Source organism: Haliotis asinina, chromosome 14, assembly GCF_037392515.1.
Source record: "Haliotis asinina isolate JCU_RB_2024 chromosome 14, JCU_Hal_asi_v2, whole genome shotgun sequence".
NCBI lineage: Eukaryota > Metazoa > Mollusca > Gastropoda > Lepetellida > Haliotidae > Haliotis > Haliotis asinina.
The window spans coordinates 18,296,206-18,312,102 of record NC_090293.1 but is presented as its reverse complement, the minus strand read 5'-3'; the positions used below and the strand labels follow the sequence as shown (position 1 = coordinate 18,312,102).

At 37.6% G+C, this 15,897-nt stretch overlaps 2 protein-coding genes across 6 annotated transcripts in view; one reads left to right on the top strand and one right to left on the bottom strand.

Annotated features, from left to right (window-relative positions):
* LOC137260975 (uncharacterized protein KIAA0930 homolog) overlaps nucleotides 1-15,897 on the top strand; it is a 225,905-nt gene that overhangs the window by 60,598 nt on the left and 149,410 nt on the right. The gene's annotated exons all lie outside the window — the stretch shown is intronic.
* LOC137260968 (B-cell CLL/lymphoma 9 protein-like) overlaps nucleotides 1-15,897 on the bottom strand; it is a 136,618-nt gene that overhangs the window by 26,778 nt on the left and 93,943 nt on the right. For all 5 annotated transcript variants that reach the window (XM_067798554.1, XM_067798555.1, XM_067798556.1 and 2 more), the window contains one exon: nucleotides 14,613-14,667. In XM_067798554.1, the coding sequence (XP_067654655.1) occupies nucleotides 14,613-14,667 (55 nt within the window). The remainder of the gene's footprint in view (nucleotides 1-14,612; nucleotides 14,668-15,897) is intronic.

Below are 15,897 nucleotides of genomic sequence, written 5' to 3'. Positions count from 1 at the left end.
ACCTGTCTGGAAGATGAACTAAGGTATTGTGAAAGAATTGGGAAATCTTAACCTGTCTGGCAGATGGACAACGTATTATGAGAGACTTAGGGGATTTTTACCGGTCTGGCAGAGTCTTAATTAATGACTGATTAATGCAATAAAAAAGAAAACATATATGTAATTGATCATGAAAATACCGGAGACACATTTTCATCATGTTATTAGTGTGTAACCACATCCCCTTGCCAGAAGCCATGTTTTTGTTTGGACAAATATCCTAAGCTAATAATTATGCATAAAAAATTGTAAAATCGAAAAATAAGGGTGAAACAAGTTGGGCTGGTAGGACAAAAAGATTTTAAGCACAGATTGATACATTTAATTCTCAAATTGAATATTTTTTCATTATGGTAGCTAAACATGAATCTACTTGCACTGCTCTTAAAACAAACCAATCGTCATCTCCACTGTGTCATGTAATGTGTGTCATTTTAAGTGCGGCTTCTAGAGCTAGTTGTGTCAGTCACTAATCCTTATTACTAGTCAATAAAACATGTCTGACAGCTGTAAAGGTTTTGCAATCAGGTCTGAAAAAAAAGAACTGTTTCTCCACCTCCAAGACCAAAATTACAAAGAACCTTCCATCTTTAAGTTGACCATGATAAATCCTAACAAGAAGTAATCAGTATCATCCTCCTTCATGGGGCTACCAGTTGATGAATGATGATGATGATGATGATGATGATGATGATGATGATGATGATGTACAATAATCATTAGTCAGGGAAACGGGAAGCAATTCAAGGTACATCTGTCACACGTTTACACAGTTAAAAGTGACACTAATGACATACCCAACACCTTGTTCATGCCCGATAGGTTTCATTACGCCTCTCCAGCTGTCAACATCAGCTATATATTCATGCTACAAATCCATACAGGGATTGTGTTTATTAACATTGTTATACACTGAGTGATGGTTTTCATACTGTATCCAATAATGAACACATGGGTTATAAATGGTCGTATCCTCTGGGCCATTGTGATCAAGTGATTCCCTCAGATCAGCTTATACATATCTGGTGTTCAGGTTCATAGAGTGAGTGAGTGAGTGAGTGAGTGAGTGAGTGATTGAGTGTTAGGTTTAATGCCACTTACAGCAATGTCATAGCAATATCTCTGGAATCTAACTTTGAAACCATTATTATTCCACTATATTATCATATATAGAACACTGAAATTCTGCCTGATGCAGACCCTGAACCCAATATCAGCTCCTCTGTAGGTCCAGAAAAGTTACTGATTTGTCTGTTGATTAACATACATCACACAATTTTCCAGCCTTATTTATCTGTTATTTAGTGCCGGGGCCAACATCAAAATCATCAGCGTGAGTCTACACAGTTGGGGTTTAATGACGTGTCAATCAAGTCAGCAAACATGACTCTCCTCTTACATATACTAGACAAAAATGGTTAGGGATATTGGTATTTATATGATTGATATTTTATCAGTGTGTCAGCGAGATTGATCATTGTTCATAATTTCAAAATTTACATATATCCCTTATTTGTTTTGTCCAGTATATTTTAGATCTGAAATAGCTGAGTGGGAAGCAATGATCCACACCATTTGGGTAAAATGACATACTTGATCCATTACGTCATTGCCATGGAAGGATTTACTCTAATCCAGATTCCATGTGGGGCACCAGCCATGCCACAGAAAACAGGAAGCTCTACTGCTGTTGTCATGACCACCAGAGATGCATCCAAAATTTTGAAATAGAAGGTACAGGGTTAAAACCAACTTGCAGAGACTGTATTTCTCAAGGCGAAAAATAAATCTCTTGACACTTGGGAAAAACCAATCTCCTGAGGGTTTTGACTTTAACAACTTGCCTAGTTGCGCTGTTTTATGCCACTTTTAGCAATATTCCTACAATATCAAACACCAATATGGGAGTTCTGACCTGGACCTTAGGCTTAAAGAACAGATGCCGAAACCTCTTGCTATTCCACCATCCACCCTCCTTGTGAGTGAGTGAGTATGGTTTCATGCCACTTTTAGCAATCTTCCTGCAATATCATGGCAGAGAACACCAAAAACTGTCTTCATGCATTGTACCAATATGGGAGATCTGACCCTAACCTTCAGCGTAACAAGCAGGCACCTTAACCACTGCCTAAGTGATGCAAAACTGGGCACTTAATGCCAAAACAAGGGTGATCATTTCAAACTAATGCCATCAGATTCAAATGAAATTAAAGTATCAATTACTCGATAGCACCCACAAGCCTGAAAACACATAAAGTTGTCACCTAATACAAATATGACTGGCAGAATGTGCCCTTAGGTACATCTTCCAGGATGACATATCAATCAATCAAAAGGAGTATTTGCAGTGCAACTTTCCAACAGTTCTTTCACCTGGCAGGGTAAAAAAGCTGGAGTTGTCATTTTTAATATGCAATAAAAGAATATGGCCATATATTCCTAAAATCTATACTTTATGAACACCTATGTCACATAAACATTTTTAGATTTGATATTTTTTCTCTCAAAACACTGCCTCTTTCAATCCTGTCTTCACTAATGACATATCTATTTCATGGGATGTGTTTACATTATCACTTTGAACATTCTAGTTTTTACCACACAGCTTGTCTGAAATATGACAGTGCAGAGGTACATCTGTTGAAAATCTAAAGATCTTAAATTGTAAGGACAACCAAAATACAGAAATCATGACCATGATGTAACTATGATAGCACATTTCAAAGGAATTGTATTTATTCCACTGGACGTCTTTGCATCACAAGCTTGAACAATCAGATTTTTACCATACTCCTATCGATGTGAAAGTATCCTGAGGGAAATTGATTTTATGTGCCACCAATACAACAATTTTCATAAAGCAAATACCACAAGCAATGCAAGCAGCCTTGGTCAAAGACTCCTTTACTTTCTTGGGCTAATTGTGTCATCCTTACAAGCTCATCATTAGCATCAATGGCTGCCAGTTTGCCTGATCCAGAAGAACAAACAGCTGGTACAACATCTACCACAATTCGGGCTGCTGACAACACTCTCCATGCAATCAGGAACAAGATGAATTAGACAGCCATTCCCTTCCACAAACTCCAATTTTTGATAATCAAAGATAATAACGCTATTAGTGAGAGCTTGATACGAGTCTGCTGGACTTATTGTCATCCAAGACGGTGGTTGAAGACAGTCAGGCAGTCAGCCTCACTTTCAAACTGAACCATGATATTACTTCAAAGGTAATGTTCTCATTCAAATGCAACATTTCCAAGTGAAGGAAAGATCCCTGCATAAGAATACAGAGTATAATATGTCCCTCTGGAGCATTGAATAAACATGTTTATTTTGTCTTAGTATGAGTAAACTCCAAGGCAGTTATATGACAAAAATGAATCAAGTGTTGCTGTACTACCAACAACAGTTAAAAAGATAATTGAATTATTTTACTACATAATTGTGTGGCTATATTACCATAGAAAAGTGTTGAGTGGTATGAGTAGTTATGAGTAGTTATGAGTGAAAGAGAGAGTATGGTTTTACACCACTCTTAGCAATATTCCAGCAATGTCATGGCAGGGACACCAGAAATGACACCAGAAATAGGCCTTAAACACTGTACCCATGTGGGGAATCAACCCTGGACCTTCGTAATGTGGAGTGGAAGCTTTAACCATAAGGCTAACCCATTGTCCCCAATGTAATTATGAAAAGAACAGGGTCCTTGGCTTCCTTTCGGTAGTATGTTATGGTACTAATCATCTGAGCCCGTTCCACAAAGCTCTCTTAAGCCTAAGATCTTGTAACTTTTCTTGTAGCAGTCTTACCTATTCTGTAACATAGGAGGTACAAAAGCTACGAGAAAAGTTACAAGATCTTAGACTTACGAGAGTTTTGTGAAACGGTACCCAGAAGGTCATTTTTTAATCTCACAAAACTGCCACTGTGGAATACTGAAAAACTGAAAACTGAACCCTATTTACATCAGTATTTGTCATAATCATATTAATGAAAAATATTTATAAACTTCAAACTAAATGTAAACAAACTGCAAAACAAAACCTTCAATAGTGCTACAAAACGGGATGAGCAACAATAGTCTAAAGTAAAATTATAATAAAGTAACAACATGCACACCACTGGTTCTAAATCCATTTTATGGCCACAATGGAGTCTAGCTTTGTTGTAAGGAACACTACTTAACAAAACATGAAAGAATCTTTGTCATTAAAAGATTTACCAAATACATTATTAGACTTCCATCTTCCCAGCCCCAAAGGTAATTGTCAAGACCTGGCTTAATAACAACCTGTGCTTTGAATATCATGATCTGCAAACCTGGAGACCTTCTTCACATAAATTCATATTTTCCTGACACTCTGCTGAAAATTTTCTCATAAACAATCTCCCATAATACCCTGCAGCAAATTCCCGAGACCCTTGTTCTGACCCCTGATTCTAGGTCCAATGTCCAAACTATATACCAAGGACCCTCCCCTCCTTGGTCTCTTGTCTGGGAGATCCCTAGCCTCTGTTAAGTGTTCTGGCTACTGCATGTCCCCAGGCCTGCTTGCCAGGATTGGACTGTCCCCTGTAACCCTTCAGACAAGCTCATAAATTGTCAGGCCCTTGTTATCAGACAGCTACGGTATGTGACCCTTTATACACAAATTACCACCCTCTTAACCCTTTGAACACTTTACACCAGCAGGTGAATGAAGAGTAGTAACCTTGTAACGGGCTCCCTACCTTACTTCCCCTTTTGGCTTCAATTTCAAACTGTTTTACAAAGCAATCAAAAGACATAACCAGAAATTGGAAATGTAATAAAAATATGACAATTTTTTTTAGTTTTAAAAATATATGAAATGGAAAAAAATAACACAAAACATCTGTTGACAGCTGTTCATCGGAACAAAATAATTATAAATATCTGCAATCTAACAGAAAGAAAAAAAAAGGAACATAATGAGTTATCTTTCAGTTTCATTTCATAATCATACTTCCGTGAAGCCATGGGTTTGTTTTTCATTCATCGGTTCATACAGATCAGGAAATTGAAAACATATTTTTCTTCCTATCTTCATGAACAATCTACACTGAATTTTTGTAAAAATATTAGTAAAGCAACTCAAACATACACAACACACATTTCATGTTTACTGAGGTATAAAAAACCTTATAACCCCATTATGGTGGTGGTCAGTTATAACAAACATATACAACACATGTTTCATATTTACAGAGGTATAAAAATCCTTATGACCCCATTATGGTGATGGCCAGTTATAACAAACTCAAACAAATCACTAATCGTAATTCATTACAACTAAACTTTGTTACACGCAATACAGGGCGGAGGGTTGCCTAAAGGTTGCCTAAAGACACGGGTTTGATTCCCCACATGGGTACATTGTGTGAAGCCCATTTGTAGTGTCCTCTACCATGATATTGCCGGAATATTGCTAAAAGAGGCAAAAAAGTAACCCCCTATTGTGTAGATCGATGTTCATGATGTTGATCACTGGACTGTCAGGTCCAGACTCGATTATTCACAGACAGCTCCCCATATAGCTGAATGTTGCTCAGTGTGGCGTAAAACTAACCTCACTCAAGAAAAAGTAAACTTGCTTACTCACTACAACCAAACATACAGCAAGATGTTAGAGCCAAAGTCAATAAGAACAATGGCTGTGTCTGTCAGTATATGACAATGGAAATGGAAAATGATGCTATAAAATGACTGAGAAACAAACTGCCACATTAATAATTTGGTTTGATGAACATGCTACTTCACCACTCTACATCCCAAGGAACACATATTCTTCCACGTTTTAATGTTCTCGATTGTGTCATAACGTATGTCTTGTTTTGGTCATTATGGCTGAAATACATGACTGCCCTTGTGACCACATATCTTAACTTGTTCAAATTAAAGTTCTGCATATCCTCTCTGTGATGCTATTCAACATACTATCTTGAAGATTGTGATACAACTTATGGTGTGTTGTCGTAAACAAGTAGCACTTATTCACCTCCTATATACATATGACATAGATTTATGACAGATAAACATGTCAATAACCTAGTACACGAAGAAAATGGCTCCAAATGGCTCCATGCAGACTGAATCACCAACTAGCTCTTAATAAGCCTCAACACAGCACCTCTTTGACCCCAACACAGTCAAGGCAAGATGTTAACCTAAATCTACAATTACATATAACACATTTATCTGACACAATAAATTTCGTAACGCACCTTTTGCACTTGGAGAGTGTCAACTATTAAACAGTGCGTCCCCACATAACACATCTTAACTTACTCTCTAATCAATATTTTTTAGTTTCGGCTGCACTTTGATTTTGCTGTATCAAGCTTAAAGCATATCCCGTACACATGGACCAGTTTCCATGATTAAACTTCTTTGTCTCGGATAAGTCAGATGATTAATTGGTAAGCGTGGAACCAAATTCAGTGAAGGATACATCACTCTAATGTTAAATGTTATGAGTTTCTTCCACAAGGAGCTAGCATTTTTAACATACAGATACATATTTTGTGTAAACAAAAACACAAAAATTATAAACACCACAAAACAAAAATTGCACTTTTCTACACTGATGTCTCAAGACTTAGTCAGCCTAAAACATGTTAAATTAATGAGCACCCACACATTAAACCCTTGAAATTCAGAGTCATTTGCAAAGAATCAGATGTTATCTCAAGTCCAATAAATATATTACTTCACAGTACAAAGTCAAAATGACTAATTCTTCAATTCTTATTCATTACCATTCAAACTGATCCCCTTATGAAACAAAAAAAAAACCCCAAGAATTTCAAAGTAAAAAATGTCTAAAATTTGACAAAAATTTGAAAAAATATTCTTTAAATATTCCCCCATCCCAAGTTTCTTCCTTCTCTCAGATTCATCCTGTTGACCTACTTCCCCCCTCCCCTTCCCCCTCCATGTTATCAACACCTGTCATTTGTTGTTCCCATTGTCACTTCATTCCATCCAGATAACTCCTCACAGAAACCGTGTCACTGAACTAACAGCTGAGAACTTCCGTCTTCACCTCCACAAATCACCAAACTTCATGACATCCAGTACCAATGTCAAACTGTTCCTTTAAGTCAGCTTGTAAATGTGAGCCGCATTATTTGAAACCCCCACCATGTGCCCCCTTCCTCCCCAACTGCACTCCGCTGCCCTCTGTAAACACCTGCACTACATGTGACCTACAATATCAATGTCAAATTATCACATCTACTTGGGCATACTTGGTCATAACACCCTATGATTACAATGAGCTGTCACAGTGTCCCAATCTCCTTCCTTTACTGACACCAAGGGGAACTCACCTGCCCCGTACACTGATTGCATACATCATCATCCTTGCCTTCTCTCCGCTCCATCCTCAGCTGCTGTAACACTTATAATCTGCCGGGTGGCAAAAAGTCTGTTGGAAATAAGTGAGTGCCAGGAGTCCTTTACGACATCCACTGATCACATGGTCCTCCTTTTGTCAATAAACAAAGCAACAGGGGAGAGGACACGGGTTACGCCAACAGGCAGACTTGCAAGCAACAAAACCAAGCCAGTATAAATCACACCAGTGACAGATTGGTACACTTTTGTATAGTTGTATTCTACTCATATCAATAAACGCCACTATCTCAACACACGAATCCGTGCTATTTTTAGAGCCTTGTTCCATTGACTCTCTGGATAGAGTTTGTGAGCTGGAGGTCAGGGAGATGACCCCTGCCTGCGAGGAATATACTCGCTCCCCCTCTAATAGGCCCGGTGCTTTCACAGGGGCAGGTCACCAGTTTATACTGATATACGCTGTCTTTGAAAACCCAGGCAGACGGCATATACCTCGCCTTTCAAAGGGCCTATTCACCACAGACATAAAGCTAGGCCAGGCTTAGTGTTGGGACTACACTCAGAATTCCTGAACTGTATTTTACAGGTTAAAAACACAGTCACTGAAGAGTGGAGTGGTTTGTTGAAGGTGAATAAATTTAATGGGGTGGAGGTATGAAAGGAGACAGACAAAGTTACAACAGTTTACATGCTTCAGCGACCTCCGTATGAGCTCAATGCAAGTTTGGACGCTATCGTCAGTAATGATGGCTTATTTGGATCAAGATAATAAAAACACAATTTGTGCCTAGCTGCTTCTATGTCCGCACACATTCTTACCTATTCAAAGCTCCACACTGCCATTACATTAATGTAGGTGTAGCTATCATGTCTTGCTAATTTCTGACTTGCCTCTACCTACACTAGATCTTACAACCGTTAAACCAGGCTAGGCTATATATTCAAAGGTCAGGTGCTTATTAACAAGCAGTGAAAAGACCGCATGAACAGAAAGAGTGATTTTCATATCAGCATCTGTTCTTTGTAACAAAGGAGGTGCCGTCTTGACATATACCTACTGATATTAGTAGTTAGGGGTACATTACCTCACACAAATTTACAAACTAAATCATCCCTGATAGTGTTATGTGGAGTTACAGGGCAACTTCATACGATGGTGAAAAGTAAATACCTTTTGGCATACACATCTCTCATTCAAAACATAAATTTCATGAAAAATTCAAGAATACATTTTGCTAAATATAAATTTTTAACGGTAATAAAATACAAACATATCTAAAATTTTGCAAATGACAAGGGCAGGTAACTCCATTTAAATATTGGCGATTGTTTAAGCAATTCTGTAAACAGACTGATTGAATATTAGATGAGTGTTCAGCTAAAACTGTTAAGCAAACTTCAAACCAGTTGGAATGTATATACATTTAAATTTCAACCTTAAATTTACAAACACTGAATAAATTGCTTGGTCCCCTTAATAAAATGATAAATACAATAAGAAACCTTTACAGAAATTCGCCTTAAACAGTAGCAGCATGCAGAAACGGGGTTCGACACCATACACAAGTATGTTATATCATTTGTTTGCAAGTTGCAGATGAAAATCTGCAAGCTATAGGTTGCCGGACTGAAAAAATACTATCCAGAATCCAGTGATCGACATCGATCACACAACACAGCATCGATGTATACAATTGTTACACGATGATAAGGTGACTTATAGTCACCTTGCTGCTTTGGGAAAGGATGCCATGACCACCCAATCCAACTGCTCATTTTCTTACTACACACCTGGGTAGCTGAAGATCTGGATCTTCACAAGTTGTATGAATTTCTACCCCTGACATTGTCCAGTAAGCACAGTGGAAAGTGGATGAATATCTGACAAGCCTGGCTTAAGGCCATCTAAACAGGTAACAGGAAGTACAATAACATCAATAATTAGTGGACAGAAATAGCTGCTGGACACTAGTTACAAAACACAGAATCAATTTCATAAATGAAATGTACTGGACATTGATCAATTTGGAATCATCTTGTCCTGCATTGATGCTTGTTTCTATCAGTGCTCAGATAAAGAAAAATAATCTGATCAAGAGAATATTTTGGAATTTTTTTCTTAATAAATATTGTTCCATTTCAATTTTTCAGTTCAGTTCAAATTATTGTATGGATTGACTTAAGTCACAAATGGTAGGAAAGTACCTGATAATAATTGCCAGATAATGAACTTTGTCAATGAAGGTTTACACAATAAAACAAGAAATATTTACACGATGCTCCTCATGTTTTGAAATTCCAATTCTTGCACAATCCTACAAATCTTTTCAAAATTCACGAATGGTGACCATGGACCAGTATTCAAGTGAGCAATGAAACTTAATCTGGTACACAACCCCACAGTAGACCATAATGGACTAGCGGCAGAAGGCTGCCATACTAGCAAGCTGCAAGGCTATCTGACCTCTCCCCTAGGCCTTCTTTGCTGCGGAGGAGTGGATATTGGCAACATCAAGGAAATGAACGAGGATCGGGGAGGAGAATGACAGTGGATTGCGTGTCGCTAATCAATACCACAATGAGTGACGCACATAGCACCACTGTCAAACAGTAATATCTATGGCCATTCCTTCAAGCCAAGATACAAAAACAATCAGTGTTGGTCCCCATACAGACAATTAGCCTATATCTATACTAGCACCAACCTGATTGGACCATGCTTTGGGTCACAGGCCAGACAGGTCTTCATAAAAAGATCCAGGTTATTTCGATTGGAACTGAAAAGCACCATCTTTATGGAATGAATGTGTGACATCCCTGGGCACACCATTAGTCGCTTGAAATTACTGTTTAGTTTAGAAAACAATTGTCTCATGAAGAGGTCTTAAACACACAATCAAGTCTTCGATATGGAAAGTTTTTTCAATTTCAGGGAATCAGCTTTACCTTCTGAACAGTTAGGGAGGTACTAAAGGATGGCTTTTGAAGAGTAAAACTTAATTGCTCTTGGCACTGCATACAAACTTTGACTGTGTGTCACAGAGAAGCTTGGAAATGCCTCCATCCAGTAATACTCTTTTCTAATCTGGGGAATGAGTACTAAAAAAATTACAATTGTTGTCTTGACCATTCGACCTGAGTGGAACAAAAATGAGAAGGTCTGATTGTTGATTAACGCCGCACACAGCAATATTCCAGCAATATGGCAGAGGTCTTGGAGGGGTGAAACAAGGGACTGAAAGAAGGGAGGGACATGTAAGCAGGAGTGAATGAATGGGAAGGAAGAATGAATGAGTGGTTGACGGAATCATGGAGAACACATAAAGGTAGAATGAAACTGAATCAAAGGAAGAATGGGAGGATTGAAGAAACCACATTAAATAAAGGAAAGAATAAAGGGAGTCAGAATCAAAGGACAGAGAAATGAGTGAAGGAAAGAAAAAATGCTGTGAACAAATAAGCAAATCTAGAGCAAGTGACTGGGGATTATACTAAATATTAATGTTTTAGCAATATTCCTACAACATTATGGCAGGGGTGACCAGAAATGGGCTTCACGCACTGTACCTATGTGGGGAATCAAACCTGGGTCTTCGGCATGATGAGTGAACGTTTTATCCTCTAGGCTACCCAACTGCCCTTATTGAACCTAGAAAGAGTCATTGAAAGAGGAAAGCGGAATGAAAGAAGAGATGGAGTAAAGGAAGGAGGGAAAGTGTCAGTGAGTACAGGAAGAGCAGGAATGAATGAATGAAGGACTGGAGGTGTGGGACTGAGGAAGGAAGGAAGGAAGGAATGTGAGCGTCAGAGTAGAATTGAGAAAGAGTGGGAGTGAATCCATTCTAGCTGTATTTAACATCATATCTCCCTGACCTACAGAGCAAGTGACAAGAACTTTAAAATCTTTACCTTCATGAAAACCTTAAAATCCTCCAAATTCAAAACTCAAACTTTTTTTAACACAAATATCATGACCAAATAATATTGCAGTAGACTATATTTAAAACAAACTCAAAGAGATTAAAAAAATTAATTTGCTGTAAACATCATGAATTAAATGATGTTGGCTAAAATACACATCAAGACAACAGAAGCAAAAACCCAGTTCATTATCCATCAGTTTGCTATTAGCATGCCCACTATAAACCAAGTTTATTATAGATCCTACGTTCACCTCGCCAACCTTTCTGGCTGGAAATAATACTACTGACGGTTTGTTGGATAGGATTACTGTAAGTGTGACTACCAGCATGAATAATTCATTGACATTCAGCATTCTCCATTTATTATGAAAAAATATTTGTGATCAAGAACATCATGAGTCTTTAAGCAAAGCTACCTCTTGGTGTAAAGGAGGCATTTCAGGGACTAAAAACAAAATCCAGTTCAATGCCACCTGGGAAGTTATATTCTTATGCTTGTGGTGATATTTTCATTGAGAACATTCAGTGAGATGTTTCAGTTGGTAACACACATAACATACAGTCTACACGATAACCTATAAATCTCATAACAAACAATGAAAAAACGTAATTACTTGACTACATTTCACTTCTGGGTTCACATATAAACCATAAAGAGGTAAAAAGACTTCATGTTGACAATAATCACTTTCAAGAATCTATGTCTCATAAACCAGTTTTTATTTTGAAGGAACGCCCATGAATAACTGAATCTACACTAGACAATCCAGTGACTGACATAAGAAACTGATCTTCACCAACTGGATATGAAAGCAGCAAGAACATAATCACTGAATAAGATCAAATACCCACAGTCATGCAACAATAAGCATTGGCCATAGAAGACATATTCCACCTCGGACCTTACCCAGTCTTTAACTTCTTTTGAGTAGTATATGTCGCTAAGTACAAACAAAGGGGCAAAGTAGCTCTCTCAAACTCATACAATAATACAATGGAGTTGAGATATTGTGCCCAAGCTGTTGCAAACAAGTTGCCTTCCTTTTCGGACAAGTACATTTGACATTTTGTCTTGATGAATGATCCATGAAGATTTCTCCTATCTACACCTTCTGAGTTTTGTCTGAATCAATGGCTGTGTGATATTCCAGCCATATCACTGTAGGTACGCCAGAAATGGACTTCACATCTTGTATCTATGTGGGGACTGAACCCTGGTCCTCTGTGTGACAAGCGAATACTTAAACTACTAGGCTACAGCACCGGCCCTGGGGTAATTTTGTGGTCAAACATGGAGGTTTGGGTAAGTATTTCAGGCACTAGGCCACCAGATGCCTACATTCAAGCTGCACATGTCAGCCTTGAAGCTCTATTCAAAATACTGGAGACTTTCTTGAGATGATCTCAACAGAAAATTATTCCTGGAATGCCACCATGCAAGAATATCTATCTTCCGTGAAAAAGATGGCCATTGCCAGAGGCCACTCTTGACATGAAGCTGACCTTATTATGGTCATGTTGTCCAAGATATAAAAGTAACATAACAAAGTCAACTACATTTAAAACAACCGTAAACAGACCACTAATTTTTCAGAGAGTTCATCATATGGATATTGACTAAAATATACAGGAAGTGAACACGACAAAAGGCCCAACATGTTAGCCATAATACTTCAGCCACCAAACCTTTTCCATATCCTTCAGAAATCTACATTAATGGCAGAGTCAATTGATCAGTTCCCATGTGTTAATAAATCCCTGTCAAAATAGTGACGATCCCGAAGGTTAACGAAAAGGTAAATGTATAATTTCACACCAGTGGCACCTCTCATAAACACCTGACACAGTTTCAACAGGTGAAAAATCTTCACACACTTGGCAAACATACGATCTGCAGCATCGACATCGCTTGCTGTGCCTGTCAACAATGCTTGTTTGGACGTCTCTGAACATCTCTAGGATGATAAATGAATTTAACATAAATCCGACCAATATTCCAGAAACATCACAGCTTCATCCGAAAAACGTAAACATTCATATTATTGTCTTGATAAAGCCAGACCAGCCACAAACTCAGGAAACAAGTGAAAAAAGTTATAAAAATGATTATATATCTGGACAAGCCTCACCACAGAAGTCTATGGCTGTTGTAGACAGAGTCTACAGTGAAAATCTTAAATAGTGATGAGACTCAGGATTGGGGCTAATCATGTATGCAAATGCATAAGAATATCCTGTAACAAACAAGGGAGGTAACGTTGGTGGTTATAACATGCTATACCACCTGTCATTCAAGCCTGCTTAACAAAGAAATAGAAGAATATCTCTAATGTAACCAGAAACTGATAATCAGAAATATTGTCAATGGGAAGAATTATCGTTTTACACTGCTTTTAGCAATACCACTGCTGGCGAGCTATTTCTCCAAATGAATAGAGCTATGATGCTGTATTGCACTATCAGTAATGGTGATACTTCACTGGATGGTTAATATACAGATACTTCTTTTTCACATCATGATATGTATCACTGACCTTACAATTGTAATTTTCTCTAGAAATTGATGGTTATGTCAAAATTTACACTTTTTCCTGGAATGGAAATACACATTTTTAAAGAAAAAATCTAAAGATAGCATATCGTGATGTATATCCAATCAAATTGTTCCAAGATATCACAATACACATTGTGTTGTGAATTTTCTGTTTTGTCACACCTCTATATAATATTAATTTCACAGACCTTAAAATGAAAAACTAAGTATACACCCATGAATCATAATACAAAATATAACCATTATATTCTGCTTATCTGGGTTTTTTTCTGAGGAATTTGAATACCATGAAGACGACCACAATCAGACAAAGGCACTTCTGGTTCAAAACCTGGGGCTGATCCACAAAACATTCATAGTGCTATGACATTTGTAAGCCTATGATAAATCAGAGTTACAATAGGTTGGAACATTAAGAACGCCTTGTGGATCGGACCCGTAATACAGACACATATGCATATATATTCACATGGGTGCAAATAATTTTATTTTTTTTTGTGTGTACTCTGGTACAGTGGCACATGTAAAATCACTTGCCCTGATGATTTTGTTGATAAATACCAAATATAATTAACATTGGAAAGTAAACTTGACAAGGGTACAGTGGGATATAAAAAAAATTTGCTGGTCAGCATAAAAAACAGTGGACTGGAACGTGAGACTATTTGTTATTTCCACCCCCGATTCAATTGTGGAGGAATGTCAAACTTACCATCAAAGTACCAGTAGTTGTTGTTGAGTGCATCCTGTCCCACTTCAACTGGCCTCTGCAACAGATGGAGACAATGTAAAACACTTATGTCTAATATCAATATTCATATCAACTAAGGATTAACGCCACAAAGTACATCTCTACAGGCCATGCATACATTCAGTTCAAATGTGACAAAATGTTCTGGTGGGATATATTATATTTATACACCAGTTACAGGGCATTTTGCAATTAATCAGGTTATGATTAGGTCAAGAGACACAACATCAGGATAACTTGAGGAGCAATAAATCGGGTTTTACATTAACTGATACTGCTAACAGTCATTATTTTAATGCTCAGTTTTCAAAAAGAACATGAGGAAAGGATTAATAGAAAGCTTGAGTTGCAAAACTTATCCAAGCACAAGTATTGTCAAATGGTAATACATGTAAACAAAGGTATTTGTTTGAGTGAGTGAGAGTTTAGTTTAGTTTTATGCCGCTTTTAAAAACATCTCAGCAATATCATGGCAGGGAGACATCACAAATGGTGGTCACACATTGTACCCATATTGGTAATCAACATGTACCTAAGGTGTGACGTGCAAACTCTTTAACCGATGGACTACCCCACTGCCCCTCACAGACAGAACATGAGGATATGATGCACAGAATGTTTAACGAGTTGCAATACTTTTTGTAACGAGTATTTCGTCAAGTGGTTAGATAGCCATACAAGAATAAGGACACGTGACAGAACTATCAGCTTGTATATGAGTTCTCAAACAACAGATATTAATACTAATGTGTTTTACAGGCCTCTAATATCCCCTTTAGTAGAAAACAGCAATCCATAATGAGATATTAATTTTAATGACATTTTTATGCCTTGTATCACGCACTTTTCAAGACCATACTTTCAAGATACATATCTTATCAAAATGTATATCATTGCAGTTCTATCAACCGAGTCAGACCAGGATTGTATCACTGCATCAGTAGAACTATATCAAGATCAATTATCAAACAGATTTTGAAAATTCATTACCTGAACGAAAATGATTCATACAAAAGAGTCTCAAAAATGCCAAAGTTTGAATTTGCCAAACACACAGTGTCCTGAGATTGAAACTCATCCAATCATACATGATGACAGTAAACTCAAGTCCTGTTTCCTGGATAATACAGCACAACAGAAGTGAAGAGCAAGACAGTATGTCTAAGGACCAGCTAACTTATCGTGACATTTCAGGAAAATTAAATCTATTTGTGGGTAAATAACCACGCCATTTCAGAATATATGG